Source organism: Zootermopsis nevadensis, unplaced genomic scaffold, assembly GCF_977971745.1.
Source record: "Zootermopsis nevadensis isolate Lab colony 2312 unplaced genomic scaffold, Znev_1.0 Znev_ptg000002l, whole genome shotgun sequence".
Classification (NCBI taxonomy): Eukaryota; Metazoa; Arthropoda; class Insecta; order Blattodea; family Termopsidae; genus Zootermopsis; species Zootermopsis nevadensis.
In genome coordinates this window covers 4556494-4575382 of record NW_028259134.1, presented here as the reverse complement: position 1 = coordinate 4575382, position 18889 = coordinate 4556494, and the positions used below count along the sequence as shown (strand labels likewise).

Genomic DNA, 18889 nt, shown 5'->3' with positions numbered 1-18889 from the left:
GTCCTTTCCCGGGGGTAAAGCCGATCGGGGCGTGATGCTGACCAATCACCCCCATCTAGTGCCGAGGTCATGGAAGAGAGGAGCTATACCTTCTCTCCCCCCAAACGCCTACATGGCGTATAGTGGGACAAACTTTACTTTACTTTTAAACGTCCGTCCAAAAATATTTTGACTTTGCCATGCTTTCAAAGTATTTGCTACATACCTTTATATAATAATAATAATAATTTTGTTCTGTAGTTTGATGACCACACATGTAATCAATTCCCTCTGAATTTACTTGAAAACCAACTTCCTTGCTAGTATTTAACAGAACTTCTGTTTTTCTTTAAGATATGTATAATTCCACCTACTTAATTAACATCACAAGCATATGAGCTGATGTTCAAATTCAATACTTCTTTGTTTTTTGTAACTGTATTCTAAAGCAAAGTTTAAAAGCAAGGATAATAAAGCATCTCCTTGTGAAGTCTGATGTTCTGACGGCGGTGAGGATGGCGATGCTGTTCTGCGCACTGAAACATGAGGGCATCTGACGTTTCCTGTTTTACTTTGGGTACAAAGTCCCACCTCATCGTACTTTGGATTACAAGTTTCCCAGTTTCTAAATTAAACTCCTAATTTAGTAATTTGCATTTTAAATTTATCACGGGACGTTTCGTATGTCCCTATTTACATATAGTTATGTTTCACTAGAACACATGAAATAAAGAATAACACACACTGCGTATGCGAGATGTAATTTCGCTGAATATTAATTTCCATTACTCTCACTTTTAACTTTGTTTCAACAATCCCCTGTGATATGACAAAAGTTTCTCTTTTCATGGTGTGTGTGTGGTTCATCAGATGTTCCTTACCAGTTCCTTTCATGGAAGAAATGAAATAAAATTCAGAGAAAGGTATTAACATTAAACGTGTTTAATTTACTTCGGATTTATATATCTAAGGTTCTTCAATTCTATTAAGCTTATATTATTATTATTATTATTATTTAGTGTTCTGTCTGACGACAGGTCCATATGAACAGGATCCTTCCATCCTTCTCTCGGACTGGGACCTGTTCAAATACGTGATCCAGAAGTGGTTTGCCATTGCCTTCTTCTGTGTGTGAATGGAGTAATTGTTGGGATGCCACGGAGAAACCGGTGAAGTCCCCGGAGGAAAACTCCGTGTTGCCTAGACCACGGCCTTGCCCAACACAAGTTATAAATTCGGGCACCGCCGGGAATCGAACCCGAGACCCCAGGATTACAAGGCCAGCGTTCTAACCGCTATACCACCGTGGCTACTAAGCTTATATATAGACAGAAAATTCTACTTATGCTGTACCGAGTAAATTCTCTTCTTCGAAGTAATATTATCATTATCTACTTTATTTAACACTCAATTGGCTGTAACTAATACAATTTCTGGAGACTGTCTCTGAAATTATGGTGCAACTGCGTTCTTTGACACAAAATTGTGTTCGGGTAAAATTATCTTCGAATAATCTAGTAAATAAGGTTCGTTATTTCTTACCGTGTTATTCTATTAACATCATATACTTGATGGTTAAAATGTAGATTACTTTCAACGCAGTTTTGTTGGACATCCCGAGGTTTGTAATTATTATTATAAATCCTTTGACTTTGAGGATTGCAATTATTTATATAAATTCCTTGATCCTGAGGTATGTAGTTATTATTATAAATACTTTGATCCTGAGGATTGTAATTATTATTATAAATCCTTTGATTTTGAGGATTGCAGTTATTATTATAAATCCTTCGATCCTGAGGAATGTAGTTATTATTATAAATTCTTTGATCCTGAGGATTGTAATTATTATTTTAAATCCTTTGATCCTGAGGATTATAATTATTATTATAAATTCTTTGATCCTGAGGATTGTAATTATTATTATAAATCCTTTGATTTTGAGGATTGCAGTTATTATTATAAATCCTTCGATCCTGAGGAATGTAGTTATTATAAATTCTTTGATCCTGAGGATTGTAATTATTATTTTAAATCCTTTGATCCTGAGGATTATAATTATTATTATAAATTCTTTGATCCTGAGGATTGTAATTATTATTATAAATTCTTTGATCCTGAGGATTATAATTATTATTATAAATTCTTTGATCCTGAGGACTGTAATTATTATTATAAATTCTTTGATCCTGAGGATTGTAATTATTATTATAAATCCTTTGATTTTGAGGATTGCAGTTATTATTATAAATCCTTCGATCCTGAGGAATGTAGTTATTATTATAAATTCTTTGATCCTGAGGATTGTAATTATTATTTTAAATCCTTTAATCCTGAGGATTATAATTATTATTATAAATTCTTTGATCCTGAGGATTGTAATTATTATTATAAATCCTTTGATTTTGAGGATTGCAGTTATTATTATAAATCCTTCGATCCTGAGGAATGTAGTTATTATTATAAATTCTTTGATCCTGAGGATTGTAATTATTATTTTAAATCCTTTGATCCTGAGGATTATAATTATTATTATAAATTCTTTGATCCTGAGGATTGTAATTATTATTATAAATTCTTTGATTTTGAGGATTGCAGTTATTATTATAAATCCTTCGATCCTGAGGAATGTAGTTATTATTATAAATTCTTTGATCCTAAGGATTGTAATTATTATTTTAAATCCTTTGATCCTGAGGATTATAATTATTATTATAAATTCTTTGATCCTGAGGATTGTAATTATTATTATAAATCCTTTGATTTTGAGGATTGCAGTTATTATTATAAATCCTTCGATCCTGAGGAATGTAGTTATTATTATAAATTCTTTGATCCTAAGGATTGTAATTATTATTTTAAATCCTTTGATCCTGAGGATTATAATTATTATTATAAATTCGTGATACTGAGGTATGTAGTTATTATTATAAATTCGTTGATCCTGAGGACTGTAATTAATTGAGAGCTGACTTCGACATAGATTTTCCTTCTCACTCCATGTCCCTAAACAACTGATAAAGCGGCTTCTAAAATTGAGTTATGAGTAGAGATGAAAAAGTTCGGAACTTCGATTCAATTGTTTGAAAAATACAAAGGATATAATTCTAGGGATGAACGTCTTTGCGAATTCCGTACTTCGCTGCCAAATACTTTAATCCTTCAGTCACTTTCTATTGTACATTACAACCAATGGAAATGCTCGAGCAATACGCAAGCTAAATATTTTTTATTTCATGTTCCTTTACTAAGAAAAATTATAAATATGGAAATAAATAAAGAATAAAATAAAAGAGAGAGGAAAAGTTGGAAATTAATTATAAGCAGATAATTTATTCTTTACGCTGCAGAAATATTTCTAAGAAAATTTTATATGTTGTGTAGTTCTATTTGCATTTCAAACTTCTGATGAACTAAGAAGCTAATTAGTAATCTATGTAAAGTTCGCAAATCCTGAATCCACTCAAACTTTAAAATACAAACAACAGTTACCTGCAAAGCACACAAAATAGTACAGGGAACTCTCGTGGACGGAGGAAACTATGCAAATTACCATAACTGATTCTGGTTGTGGCCTGTGCCACTTTGTCACGTAAACTATGAAACGCTGAACAATCTTACAGTCTAGCTGCAGTAACTCCTGAGAATAATTTCGGAAGTCGGTGTCAGTTTAATCTGACAGACAAGAGAGAATACACAAATAGAACCAAACACGTTTCACTGAGCCCCACATCAAATTTAGTCCTTGTAATTAATTGCATATTTTGAAAACGATTCATTATTGACTAAAGCATTATAGGCGAAGACAAATTTAACACTGTTCCTAAGCACCATCGATCGCGTTGTGGTGTATATAGCGCATCAAAGTACAGACCCAATCTATCTAGAAATCAGCAAAGACGAATTGCCACATTATCCCCTACGCTCAAGGGTCAAAATGCTGTATGGTTCCCAGAGCTTGTCTGGAAAAGCTGTAGAAGAGAGAAATCCCTACCACTGTCGAGATTTGAGTCCTGATCAAACAACCAATGAAACAACCGAGCTATTTCGGCTCAGAAAACAATTAGTTCATTAACGTTGTCAGCGATAAACACTGTGAACACGAACAATGTTGGAAAGCTGTGATCAGTAATGTAACACGCGCGGTTTAAATACGCGGTCTTGACACTTTTGCATCTGAATATACTAGCTGAAACGTATTTTTTTTAGTGTTCTGTCTGACGACAGGTCCATATGAACAGGATCCTTCCATCCTTTTCTCGGACTGGGACCTGTTCATATACGTTCTTGGCAGATGATCCAGAAGTGGTTTGCCATTGCCTTCTTCTGTGTGTGAATGGAGTAATTGTTGGGATGCCACGGAGGAAAACTCCGTGTTGCCTAGACCACGGCCTTGCCCAACACAAGTTATAAATTCGGGCACCGCCGGGAATCGAACCCGAGTCTCCAGGATTACAAGGCCAGCGTTCTAAACGCTATACCATCGTCTAGACCCACAAGTCTACTGCGCACGCGTCGTGCCCACACAAGCGCACCAATAGAGTGCAGGCAATGTTACAGTAATAGCGCGTGTATCCAACGTAAGTTAAGATTAATAATTCATCAGCTGTTATCAACTAACAAATGAAGCACACATCATTTTAAAAAGCTATTAAGTTACCTTAATGTAGCTTCCATCTCATAAGTCTCTATGCTCGCTTTGCTGGTAGAGAATGAAATAAAAATACAAACGTAGTTTGGCCTATATTGGTACAAAGTCCATACACTAAAATGTATCACCATATGAAAGCAGCTAATAAAGATAATGGGCTGATACATATAAAATTTAATGAAAGTCCGGTAAGCGGTACTAGAGGTGAAGCATGGGGACAGACAGACAGACATGATCATCCCTATGTGGGTTATATTTTTGTACATCTTTCACAGAAAGCATAATGACAGTTTTGAGTTATCCAGAGTTGGGCAGGAAAACTGGAATTTCAATTTTATTTTCCAATAAATTACACAAAAATTAAGCCTACTTAGACATTCATGTTGATGCAAATTATTTTACTTATGATTATAATAAAAATAATGTTATCATCTAAAATTGTTGTTGCAGGCCTATTCCAAAAGAAACGAACAAATCAGGTGCATTTTACAATAACACAAAAAACCAAAATTTCACGAATTATGACAAATTTGAGTGAAAGACTCAGAAACAACATTTTGGGTGCAAATGGTGCATTTAATCGTGTATTACCTCTGTGTATGTAACTCTGAATCCTGATGACTTGCTTTCAGATTCTTTGTGAATTTTTTAAGATTGTAATTGATATTTACGATGTCTCTGTGCCACTTTTACACTTTATCTCGTCTTTACACTTTTAGCCTATTTTGAAGCTTTATAGTTCTTCCCGGGTTTATTACGTTGATCTGATATTGGTGAGAAGGCGCTGACGACGGCTTAATAAGGTCTAAACGTGTTCGTCAGGAAGAGGTAATTATTACAAGGGTTCTTTAAATGATTAGGGGTGGATGGAGGGAACTAGGCCCGGTAGTGGGATTTTGTGAAAACGGTTATGAACTTTCGGGTTCCGTAAAGAAAGTGGGCTGTTCTTTTACAAGCTGAGTATACAATTGGTTTTTTAAAGAAATTCCTGCACCACAGAGTAACTGAATGAGTATTTAAAATTTTAATAAAGAATATCGTAATGTTGTCTTCACTAACCACCACCTTTATCTTGTACACATACGTTAACACAAAATCTTGTTTTTTTGATAAATTTAATTTTGAATTTGTGGCCAAAATATTCGTCATATGACTGTAGCTGAGTTGGACAGTGACTTCTGATCCCACTCTTTGTGAAATCAGGTGGTCGTTTCGTTTGTTTAACATTCACTTAAATTTGAACAGCAAGTACTCTCTGCCTTCATCAATATATGTGGGCGTAACTATTTAGGTCAACGAGCTGTTTCTTGTTCAGTCCTCAAATGTAAGTGTAATAACACGGTCTGCGTCATCGAGAGAAGTTTTCTCTCTCACAAAGAGATCTTACGACGGCAGCGACGTTCCTATCACAACGACCAGACACTGAAACAAAGTTTTCGTAATTATTCTAGCCGCAGATGCGAAATGCAAATGCTCGTTCATTTCAGCGGACGTAAATCTGAACAGACTCCCGGCAATAAACAGCGGTTTCAGAAACGAAAAAAAAAAGACGTTCTGGGCAGAACTAATAAAGTCTACTCCATTACAGTATAAACCCCCATTCCTACAATTCACCATCATTAATCTTATATTTAAGTACTACAAGTTTAAAGCGAAACGATAAAATGTAGACGCTGGAGCCCTGAACTCTTGTGTAGATGTTCACATGATCGATTTCTACTTGTGTCAGAGATTTTATTATACGTAATTTAAGAAATGTTTTAACGCTGTTATTAATGGTATCCTAGGTTGTGGGTTCAGTATAAGGCGACATGTCCTCCCGAAACGTCTCCAAACACGGTAACCACCTGCAAGTCCACGTGGTGTCACATGGTCAGAAGACGGCGTTATCGGTATAACACGATATTTATTTCTGCTCAAGAAACAGGCATTAGATATGAATAAATTTGAAAACGGACTCATCTTCCTTAAATACCACAACAGACGCAAAATTAAACATAAGCCCTGTCAGTTTGCCCGACGTCTATTGAAGCCTACATCACTACCATAACGCAGAAGGAATACCACAAGGCGAAACAGCTTTCACGTTCAATGAGAAAAATTTTGTTCTTTGTTTAGAACAAGAGACATCCAGGCTGAAAACACTATCATTTACAATTTGTCGACGTTGATCTTCTGAGTTGTAATGCCGCGTGATCTTGTATGTAGATAAAAAATTTCAGTCCTGAAGATAGAGGCATTATTTGCCTCCGAAACCTTGAAATCTATTAAAAAATTCACACGGCACTATAAACCAGACGATTAACACTAACATAGACATCTCAACCGCCATGAAAACCTCAAACATCACCAGCTTTAATACTTTTGTCTGTCCATTTCAGTACTAAGGTCAGTAACAAGAGAAGCTGGAAATCGTTTAGATAGTCATGAGATTACTTATCTTTTAACGAAATCCGATAGTAAATAACTGTATTCATAACACTGCGTGACTAGGGCCTCTCCCAAGTCAGAAAGTTTCAATCCACCGTCACTTGAAGATGCATTTTAATTCTTAGCTCACATACAAAACATAGAATTTTCACTATTATAAATTATAACACGTGTTTTTGGGACCAATAGAAAATTTTTTTACTACTGACAAGGCTGGACCCATACCAGTCCGTCAATACAAGACACGATTAGACAAGGCAACGTTTGAATTACACGATTAGACAAGGAAGTTCTAGAAAAGATATGATTAGACAAAATAATGCTATAAAGGAAATGATTAGATTAGACAGACCCAGAAAAGACACAATTAGCGAATACAACACTTGAAAAGACAAGATTAGTCCACAGTTACTAACTTACTGGATGTCAGAGGTAGAGGTTGTTAAATTGGCTGTGGTAGTGTCAGTAAGACGAACACAAGTGGCCATTCGGTTCATACATTTGTTCATTACAGTGACAATAAAACCCATAAGAAAATATTATTTCTTAAATAATCTCTGACAATTTAACGTTTATATGTTCAAGCCAATAATACAGACAATTGGTAATAATTTACAGAAAGTTGAATAGTTAGTGTAAAACTACCTTCCTTCTACTCCAAATGTGTAATCGAAAAGATAAACAATTTGAGAGATGTGGTATTCGAATATGCAAATGAGTTATTTTAATTATGCGTGCAAGTAACTCATGAAGGTTCAGAATCTGCATAAAATACAACTAAATACAAAATATTTGAAAACTTTTACTTACGTTGTAACTTACTTCAGAATTCACTTATTTATGATAAACTTCTCGTAGAGAATATTGTGTTCTGAGTTCCCATCTACAGAAGACAAAATGTGTTATTGAAACTAACCAAACATACGAGAGTACAATCGTGTTTGTAAAGTTGTAATGCTTGTCTATGCATTATCTAAAAGCGAGCAGTAATTTTGAAGTCAAGTCCTTTGTAAATGTAGAAGACTCTACATAGGACTGAATTGTGGCGCTGTTAGCGTCTCGTCTTGAGGAGGAAACTAAAATTCCCTCTCAAGGCTTGCGTACGCGTATCCATGAAATATTAAGCAAAACTTGAGTGGGAGGAAAGAAGTAGAGGAGGTCTCAGGAATAACACACAGAAAACAAAAATCACACACAAATCAACGTAATTTAAGTCGCAGTGCTGCCTTCACGTGTCAGGACTGCTTTGTATTTGTTGCTATGGTGACGAGCGAATGTCCTTGTAGGAAATTACAAACAAGAGCTCGCACTATGGACTAGACCCCGAGTAACCACACTCAATCGTTTTAAAAGTCCATTTCGGTAATAGAATTTAGTCTATCTATCCAAGCCAAATACTTTCAAGAGGTTTTAGCTCTCTCCTTTCTATGTCGTGACACTAAACCCAAAAGTGGCATACAGGACAGTAACTGGGAATGCAGGACTTATTCTATATTTTGGGAGATTTTATTGAAAGACTTTTAAATTAAAATTAAATTATTTGGTTATTCCGTCAAATCACAATGTATTTAAAAATAAGATAATTAAAATATCATTGTGTGTTCCATATCGAATAATCGATTTACAATTCGATATGGAACACAGAATGATATTTTAATTATTTTAATTATCTTATTTTTAAATACATTGTGATTTGACGGAATAACCAAATAATTTAATTTTAATTTAATAAGTCGCAATATGACGCAACTACACTATCTTATGAAAGATTTTTACTAACATTAATTTTAACCAACTCAATGCAAACTTTCATACTTGATACATTAAACTTCATTTGAATAAAATTGGAAACTGTTTCAATGGATCCAACAAAATATAAGAAGAATGAAACTGAAGAAAAAGCTGATGTTTAAGTTGCAGAATTATTTTTATACTACTATAATAATTGTAAATTTGGAATTGAGAGTAGACGATTTACGTTTAAATAAATACTTTTATTTGATCGTGTAAGGGTTGTTGAAACAGATCACAGGAGACTGAGTAATATGTCGAGTAATATTAACGTACATGTTAAAAGGATACGATACGAGTATGTGAATTAGATTCAACTGGCTCATAAATTGGGTTCAGTGACGAGCTTATGAGGAGACGGTACTGAACCACTGGGTCCTAATTTTCAACATTTTATGAAATCCAAATAATAATTTTCATGTCGATGTTGGTCTATGTTCACAAAAGTCCGCCATTTGAATTTATCCTCAGACAGATGAATAAAGCGTACACTTAAATTTTGCATTTCTTTAAATAACATCTAATAAGAGAATATAAAGTATATAGTGTTTCATACAGGACGAAGCTACAACAACGTAAGTAACCTTTGGTGGCGCGAATGTAACAAGACAAACGAGTTGATTTTTAGTTTTCATTCAGAAAGAACTGTCAGAATAGGCTTTACAGCAATTTTTCACCGCCTTCTAGAAGACGCACAAATTCTGTTGCCAGCCTGTGTCTTATTCGGTAATTCCTTTTAAAGATAAGCACCACTAAATGTTTCATAAACAGCAGTAAAGCTTTTCGATACGAAGTTATGTGTTCTGCTCGTCTGTACGCCATGTTCGAACCTGCAAAGCTTTTGAGCAACTTCTCTGAGCAGCGGCCTAGCAACTAAAGTGACGCCGACTCGAGTGTAGCGCAGGAGATTTGAAGGACTCTACTGCGTTCGGGTGGACCTGATTATTATTATTTTTATCGTAGTACGGTGGTCTAGCGGTTAGAACGCTGGCCTTGCAATCCTGGGGTCTCGGGTTCGATTCCCGGCGGTGACCGAATTTATAACTTGTGTTGGGCAAGGCCGTGGTCTAGGCAACACGGAGTTTTCCTCAGGGGGCTTCCGTGGTTTCTCCGTGGCATCCCAACAATTACTAAATTCACACACAGAAGAAGGCAATGGCAAACCACTTCTGGATCATCTGCCAAGAACGTATATGAACAGGTCCCAGTCCGAGAAAAGGATGGAAGGATCCTGTTCATATGGACCTGTCGTCAGACAGAACACTAAATAAAATAATAAAACGTGATTATTGTTGAGTTGCTTTTAAAATTGTATTAAAAACTAGGCCTGTCTGATTTTCACCAGTCGCCAAACAGAGCGCGCAAATTTTGAACTGTTTTAGATTTTTGTTCAGTGCTCGCATATTATGTTCTCTGGTCTACGTAATAATAAAATAAATTTCATTATATGTTTTGAAAAATATGCCCCACTCACAAACGAAGTAATTGAACAAAAATGGCTTTGTAAAAGCTTGAGAATTAAAAAAAAGATAAATGCTTTGTACTCTTGTTGGTAAGGTCACACAGTGATTAGACTATTCGTTAAATAATTGGTTTTAAGACTCTCTTTTAATTTTAAAACTAAATTATGATAAAAATGTGTTTATGAGAGTCGATGAGTGATAAAGCCATTTGGTAGGTGAGTATGTGATACGGTAATGGCTATTGTTCCAACAACTCGAAGCTACGTTCACAACTTTCTAATAATTAATTACACTTCTCGTAAAATAACTACGTAGCACTTCTAAAAAAACATTAAGTAATGAATATTCACTACCGAACTAGCACTACTGATTACAGCAATGGCCCAGGATTTATTTTCGGGAAGATACTTTATAAATTAATAAACGAAAACCATATTTTCTTGTCTGGCCAGACTGATTCGATTTTGAAATCTGGTGTCAAACGTGTCTCGGATAACTGCGATAAAGATATCGAAGTTCCATTTTCACTGGCGCGGGATGGGTTCTATAATAAACTTATTATCTGTAAATGTTGTTATTTGTCTCCACGGGGTGAAGTGCCTTCCGAGCAAAGCAAGTCGCTGAGTACAGTTCATGGCTTTATATGATGAATTTGATATCCCCTTTTAGTATTGTCCTTTCATCCACAACCAAGTCTAAAATTGGGGTTTTGCACGTTCCTAGTGTCCCCCGAGAGGTAACACGAACCGCCAAGGACATAATCCTTGACCTGATCAACTAAACTATATTCGGTAAACCGAAGCATTTAACTGCATGTTTTCTGCTGTAACTAAGCCCTTATCACTTATTCTCACCGAATGTTTTTTTTTCAATTAAATGTGCCAGAAAATACCAATTTATTGAGCTGTATACTTTCAAATGTTTCAGACGGATTTAAATATAACCTTTACCCATATACAACAATGACCTTGAAATACCACAAATACTGTTATGTTCATGTCTGGCTCCTTGCAAATTTAAATATGACATTTTATGTTAATCATAACAGAATTATCTGCTTTTTTATTCATTCTGAGTGACATTGGTGGGCACCTAAGCGACAAAATTTGATTTGCATCTTTTCACGAACTGCTATAAAAATCTGTATCATCTGTACATTAAGTTGCCACAGGTCTGGAATGTTACTCTTACAGACTTTCAAATGTTAAAAAAATTGTCATTTTGCCGAGAACTATGAAATACAGGATGGAAAGTAATACTGAAATACAATTTCTTCTGCAAATTCTTTTAAGTGAAAATTTGCAACACCTGACAGCAGACAACAGCCCTGAATGTGCAGAATTCACCAGCGATTATCGAGATAACCAATTATTATTATTACGCTACGGTCGAATGATATGAGAGAACGATTAAGTTTGGTGAACTTGAAAAACACTGAAAACTACGATTTCAAATGCATGGGTGTATAACATGGCGAGAAGATTATTTCGACATAAGATGATTAGGAGATATGTACATAGGCAACCTCACGATTTCATTTGTAAGTGTTAATATCGGCTGAAGTTTCATTGTTTAAAAACGTCGGCGTGTTTTCATCTTCATGGGGAAGTACAGGTCCTCCCCAAATCACCAAACCGACTCATCACAACGGTGAGACAAAAGTCCTGATATCCTGAGGGTTATAAATCATCTTCTTAATGAACTAATTGGAATTTAGACTTGTAAATCCTATCAAATCACAGCTTATTCAATAATTGGCCTTAAATCTCTTTCTCGAAAAATCTCTTTTTAATTTTGTCAAGGGGTTTACAGTACTGTGCTAACTTCAGTAATCTCTTTTATTTTTTAATTGTCTCTACAAGATTTTTTCAAATGTTGTTTACAGTCACATGTGTCGTTCTGTCCCCCACACATTCACATTCTTAACCTAATAACGACAAGGCATTTGCATAAATGTAAGCAAGGCAGCATATATCACACATATGAGACGACGTAAAACCTCAGTTGAGGCCAGTTAAGATACTAGAAGATGATCTTCAAATAGATCTTCTTTTAGCATGTGTTGAAGATAAGAAATGGTCTGAAACAGCTCGTGAATGGTGTAAAATAACGATAATTTTATAACATGTTGTATAACAGGCATTTTTTTGGAACCGCAAACCCTTTGTAAATTGTTCTGGGTACAACATTATTCGTGTATCATACAAAAAATCGTCTTATCGGATAAACTTTCTGCTCTCTCAGGGTGAAAGTAATAAAAGTAGTGTGGGATCGTGTAACAGACTGTCATTATTTGTGATTGGATAGGAATCCGGCCATTTTCCAGTAATTGTGATTCATCAGAATAATGCTGGCATAAATATGCAGCGTGTTGAATTTCGGACGCTCACACACCCAAGTGAAAGCCAAAATGAATGTTCCTGTCATTGGCTCTTCAATCCGAGGCTCTATACAAACGGGTTGTTAGTTAACATAAAGTCTAAACAGACAGCGAAGTGCTTTTATTGACTGCGAACTCTTGAGATGCTTCAGTAGTAAAGTGGTAGCCATACGCCACTGCTGCCTGAACAAACAGGACACACATAACCTCATTTAGAAGTAACTTGATCCCTGCTTCATTTGAACTGAGGACCGCAGCTTCCATTTGATTGCTTTGTGAAGCTTCTAAGACTGAGAAATTGAAGAAACCACCATCCTGCTATCTAGAGCGCAACTGTCCATATACATTTTAGCTGTGTGGTACAGTTTAACCATAAAAAAACGCAACAGTACTCCGACGAAAGTACCAAAGATATACTATCTCACACGAGCGACTGTGTACAAAATTCCCAAAATGCCCACAACTGCAAAACGCATGGCTACTGATTACAAAAGCAGCTGGAACATTTGGTTCCCACCGGACTTCAAAGCGTTATATATTAACATAATGTGCTAAACCATTAGCTTTTATCGTGATGCATTACAGGGTTCTAAAGGATTAATTAAACCCTATAGATAATAATCATCAATAACACAATCATAATCCTAGACCGATCAAAATGATTAAACTAGTTTTAACCAGATTTATTAGCTTATTAAATTAAACATCTCCAACTGCAATGAACACGCATTGGTGATTTGGAGGGCCAAAGTGAGCTGTAAATTGGCACATATGCAGAAACAAACGATCGTGGATTATTTTAACGTAATTGGATGGACTGCAAGTTCCCGTGACAAACGAACAGCAAAGAGTCATTAACAGCAATAAAACGAAAAACCACAAGGATTAGACAGGAGACGAACGTATAGAACAGAAACTTACCAAAATACACCAACTTTTAACTTTAAATCACAAGTACGTAAATTTGACTCAATAATACCTGTATAATCAGTGTACAGGTACGCGTAATATAATACTAACAAATACAAAGCACATATTAAAGACAACAAACATAAATAAATAGGAAAATATGGCTTGAAATGAGACGAAAGACTGTATTAGACGCTATTAAATATAGTATATATATTGTAATAAGAGGTAATTAATATAAATATAATTAAGATGTAGGATTTGACGTTTTCACAGCGTTGAGTCCGAAGATGGCTACCTTCTGGGTTGTAGCGCCATGTAGACTGGTAGAATTTTATCACCGTTTCAGAATTCCTTGTTGCCTCCATCGTCAGGGCGAGAAGTCATCGTTGAAACGATGGTAAAATTCTACCATACTACATGGCGCTACAACCCAGAAGGCAGCCATCTTATATAATTGAGATACACGTGAATTGTAAATAATTGCCACTTTATAAAGTGGAAATGATCAGCTGAAAAAAGGACGCATGTAGAGTTCTTTTATGTATTGGTTTACTGCATGCTGGACCATGCTGTACTTGTCGTTATCTTGTTTTGGTTGACTGTACTGATAGCTGGAAGCTGTAAATTCTATTTCAGCAAATGGTCTCGTAGCTCAGGCATGGTAACCATCACCAGATGTAAAATGTATTTTCAGTACAGCCGCGTATCTGATATTGCACTGTGGGTGAAATCCAATAATATTTCACTGAATAACAGAAACGTGTTCTATAACGTACGTCACTGAACACGAACTATACGCATATTTCACAAAATATAATAGCCTCCGAGAAAATAGCCTTGGAATCTCAGGCCATAATTCGAAGTGCGTTCCGTTTTAGGTAGTGAAACATCCGAATGTTTCGCTCCGAGGTCTTCGTTAGTAAGGGCTTGAGTTTCAGCTTCAAGCCGGCTAACATCATGAGGTAAAACACAGATGAAGCAGAATTTCTGGGAAGAATGTGCCTTAGAGTGCTATATAATGAAGCCAACAACGACTATTAAATGTGAATGATACATTTCTGTAATTTTATCAACGTTAAATTTATAATATTTAAAGGCTCACAACTGTAATTTTAAATAGACTAGAAAATCGATAAAACGTAACCCGTGCTTACGTATATTTATATCAGTCTCTGTTTATAACGGGTATTAAATTAAGCCGGGCTTGTAATACGTACAGACTACGGCAATTTATTTTTTTTAATCGGTGGACGCGTTCTTGAAAATCGCCAAATAAATAAAAAAAGTTAATTTTCCATAAGAGTGTTAAATTTCAATAAGATTGAAGGACTCGTGCCAACTATTCGGAGAAAAAAAAACTGCTAAGGGGAAGTTTCAGAAAGTGGGTAGTTTATGTAGGGTTGTTAGGAAAGCTCAGATCCGTAGATTGGTCAGTCAGAGCCGTTGGACGAGAAGACGAACTGCTGCCGTGTCCGGGAAGTTAGAAATTGGCCCTTTTCAGGGCACCAGATACACAGGATGGGTCACAAAAAGACAGAAAGAATAAAACAGCCCTTGTAAGTACAACGAAAGAAGGTGTGATAAGAGGTAATCTTGTTCTAGGAAAGAATTTTTTCCCAGAATCATTTAGTAGAATATGACGCGATCGGTCATAGCCCGCAACGTATACAAGTTATGTCTGATGTAGAGTAATAAAAGCTGGTTAGTACAGGTTATGACTGTCGGGATGTATTCTCGCTGAACATGTTATGAAAACCCCTTCCTGACACCGTGAAACAGTGGATGACAACTCTCTTCAAGAAATCCTCTTTTTAACGTGGGCCCCACTGTCTCTTTTGTCTGTACTGATCTAGCGTTGTCTATATAAGGCCCTCTAAACGCTCCTTTGCTGTTTGGCCGATTAGTAATCCATCTCCCCTCCTCATACTCTTATCCTTAGCCTGAGTCATCTCCTGTCTCATATAAAACATGCATTTCGTAATACCTCTGACAACCGCTTTGAAGATGGATGCAGTATTTTTCGTCGAAACTTTCACATGCATCAACCCAGACGAATACAGTCTGAATTCACACTTTAGTTAAAAATAATTCAAATCATATATCAGTTGCATCCAATGTTAACGTCTCCTTGAACAGCCACGCCGCCCCTTACAGATCCCTTAGAACGCGTTCCTTAGTCGCTTTAAACCGTAAACATGTAAATGAGGAACGTGTGACTGTTGGGGATTCTGAATGTTGATAAAGTAAAGTTTCTATGGTCCGCGATTACAGCGCATATGTATGTAACTCACTGCAAGAACTTAAATTATATCTTTCTCACATATGCAACAGTTAGGATGCGTCGGTTCTAAGCTGACTCCGAGCTCTTGCGTAACACCAAGTCACTCACTCGAATGAACCCTTTCATTATGGGGGTCAGAAGGACGGAATGTAACGTGAAGCTTCGTAATATTTGAGAAACAAGGAACAAATGAATTCATAGCAGGATTTGAGATTCGGCCAGCATGACGATGGTTGTCTTCAGGATACATCGCATTGATGATGGAAGCAGAAAGTACCTCTGAAACGTCTCCAAACTTCGAACAGATCAAAAGGCGCTATAAACCAGACGACGGCTTCACAGCTTCAGATATTCCAGATGTCACTTACCTCGTACACAGCACCAAGAGGCATGACGAGACACGCCACCATGAGATCTGCCACCGCTAGTGAGACTATCAGGTAGTTGGCCACGTTCTGCAGGTTGCGTTCCAGCAGGATGGCTGCGATCACAAACACGTTCCCTGCACAACACAGAAAGAGCCCTCAGGTTACATCTTTGGGGTGAGCGGGTTTTAGCAGCCACTCGCCGGAAATGAAATGTGACACAGGATCTCGAGTTAGGACGGAAAAGGAACAAAGCAAATTGGGGGCTATTGAGAACGCAGTGATGACGGCAAAGTCTGATCCTGAGGGAGAGAAAAATGCAGAAGAAACATAAGACAAGGTAATTAAGAATTCCGCTTCAGCGAAAATTATGTCGATTGATTCAAGGGTGCATGCCGCAAGCAAGGTAGATGCTAATTGCATTCAGAATTTTCGTCGTAAAACCTAAAAACAAGAGATTATTTGAGCGACGTATGCCGTGACGATAATATTGATTGGCTCTCGAAGTAATTGGGTATGAATGTGCCCACTGAATTCGCATGGCTGAGGACAGAGTATTATGAACATGATATTGAACCTTTCAGATTTACAAAAGGCGAGGAAATTTTGGATCACGTAAGACTCTAGAAGCTTCTCAAGACGGACTTTGCCCCACAGAACTAACGTTGAAAGGTTTAATTGTATGTCAGTAAAGAAGCAAGGCAACTTGAACCGGGACACGATGGAATGTTTTGGGGAGACGGCAGAAGGCTTGCAAAGCTGTGATCGGCGTTCGTCTGTGGCGGAGGACACTGAACCCGAAATTGCCCGTCCAAATTGCGGGATGAACCCCGACCCAGTCTGTTCCTGCGCAGAGTTATCGTGAACATTGCACGTGTCCTCAGAACACTCCGATCTGTGTTGTTGCACCGTATAGTCCGGTAAAATTTGAACGACGTTTCAGAGGTGGTTGTCGCCCAGCCATCTTCTATTACAATGTCCGGTGATGTTTCACAGACATCAAAATAGCTAACACAACGGAACATTCCGACTCGTCACACCACAAGACTGATTACTGTCGCACTTTGTACTAGATGATGTCATGTACGCAAAGATGGCCTCTGTCCACTGATGATACTACAGTCCGCAGACCAGGAGAAAATCCCTGCTAGGAATTCGATATACGCGCATGCGCAAGATTTCGCGGTGAGTTACGACCCATCTTAAAAGCATTCGTTCCACAACCACTGAACGAACAACAGACAACAATCTTTTATGTGTTCTAATGGGCACAGCTTTAAGATTACCTCACAGTGGCACAGCGATTTAATCTAGAATATTATCGCAACACCCACAGAACACATTAGAGGTGCACTCACTACACGCTACTCTTAACGGCTTGATGTTTTCAGTCTGTGTAGTAGCGTAAAACTGTGACGTATCACACTTCCCACCAATAGCAGGCCTCTAGTCCACCAGGCAGTAAACATTCCCCCCGCACCGCACCAGAAACGACTTCCCCTTGCAGGGCTTTTCTCGTGTTCTGTGGACAGTACCTGGTGCAACAAGACAGGGAATTCATAAACGAACAATTGCCCAATCCCCTGGTTCCATTTACAAGTAAGAGCCCGATGTCCAGTTTATTGTGGAGGAAACAGTTCATTAACCCCTCCCAATCATATCACAGACATATTCATTCATTCATTCGTCAATGAACGCACAGTTCATTACCAAGAACATGCGCCCTATTAGAGCTAAATGGACAGGCAGGAGGAGAGAATTACAGTACACTGTACCAAAATATTAAGCTCCGGGCCTATACGAAGATTTATGAATGGTGAAAGGTTACAACGAGGAGCATTCGGAGAAAAAAAAACTATCTCCATGTCTCCATATTTGGCTCTGAAGATGTAGACAGTATGTTCCTCCGAAACGTCGTCATCTACCGACGAGTCTACACTCCGCTCAAATCCACAAGAACAGAATTATCATCCCCGGCATAAAAACCTCATCTCTCATAAATTAAATTATTGTCCGACTTTTAATTTTCTTCTGCGGTAACTGTGCTGATGTGCTGCTATACTATTACGCTATGATGCTGTGTTTCATAAGAGAGGCATTCTATGATGAGAACGACATCTTCTGGAAGTGGAAACGGACGTTTTGGGAGATGATGATGAAGAACACCGTCAAGGAAAGACAATGTTCTGTTTTGGAAGATGTAAGCGCAGAGGAATTAATTCAACGCAGACATCCAAAGAACACCGGAGAATATATGATCCAGTTAGACAACGAATTGTCCAAACAAGTGCTCGATATTTTAACAACAAAAAAACGAAGGAAGACTGGACCGTTAGATGAATAATGCAGTGACATCCAGAGATGGCGATGAATTATAGCGGATGTACGAGGCGCGTCCCAAAAGTAAGTTTCCCACTCGTCCCACAGCTAGCAAACCTTATATTGAGCGAAGCGACTGTGCGTACGTGATAGAGCAATGACGTAGCATGGCGCATGCACTAACGGTACTTCCCGCGTTCTCACAGTAGCATCGTTGTAGCTGTTGAAGATGGAGGTTCTTATTCCAGCTCCCGCCGACTATGAAGTGCGGTCAGTGATAACGCTAGGCCGCACACGGTTCGACCGACAGCAAGTCTC

General features: G+C 37.3%; 1 protein-coding gene across 7 annotated transcripts in view; it reads right to left on the bottom strand.

Moving 5' to 3' along the window:
• Window positions 1-18889, bottom strand: part of LOC110833858 (5-hydroxytryptamine receptor) — a 501370-nt gene that overhangs the window by 49263 nt on the left and 433218 nt on the right. For all 7 annotated transcript variants that reach the window (XM_087354865.1, XM_087354884.1, XM_087354857.1 and 4 more), the window contains one exon: window positions 16256-16389. In XM_087354865.1, the coding sequence (XP_087210991.1) occupies window positions 16256-16389 (134 nt within the window). The remainder of the gene's footprint in view (window positions 1-16255; window positions 16390-18889) is intronic.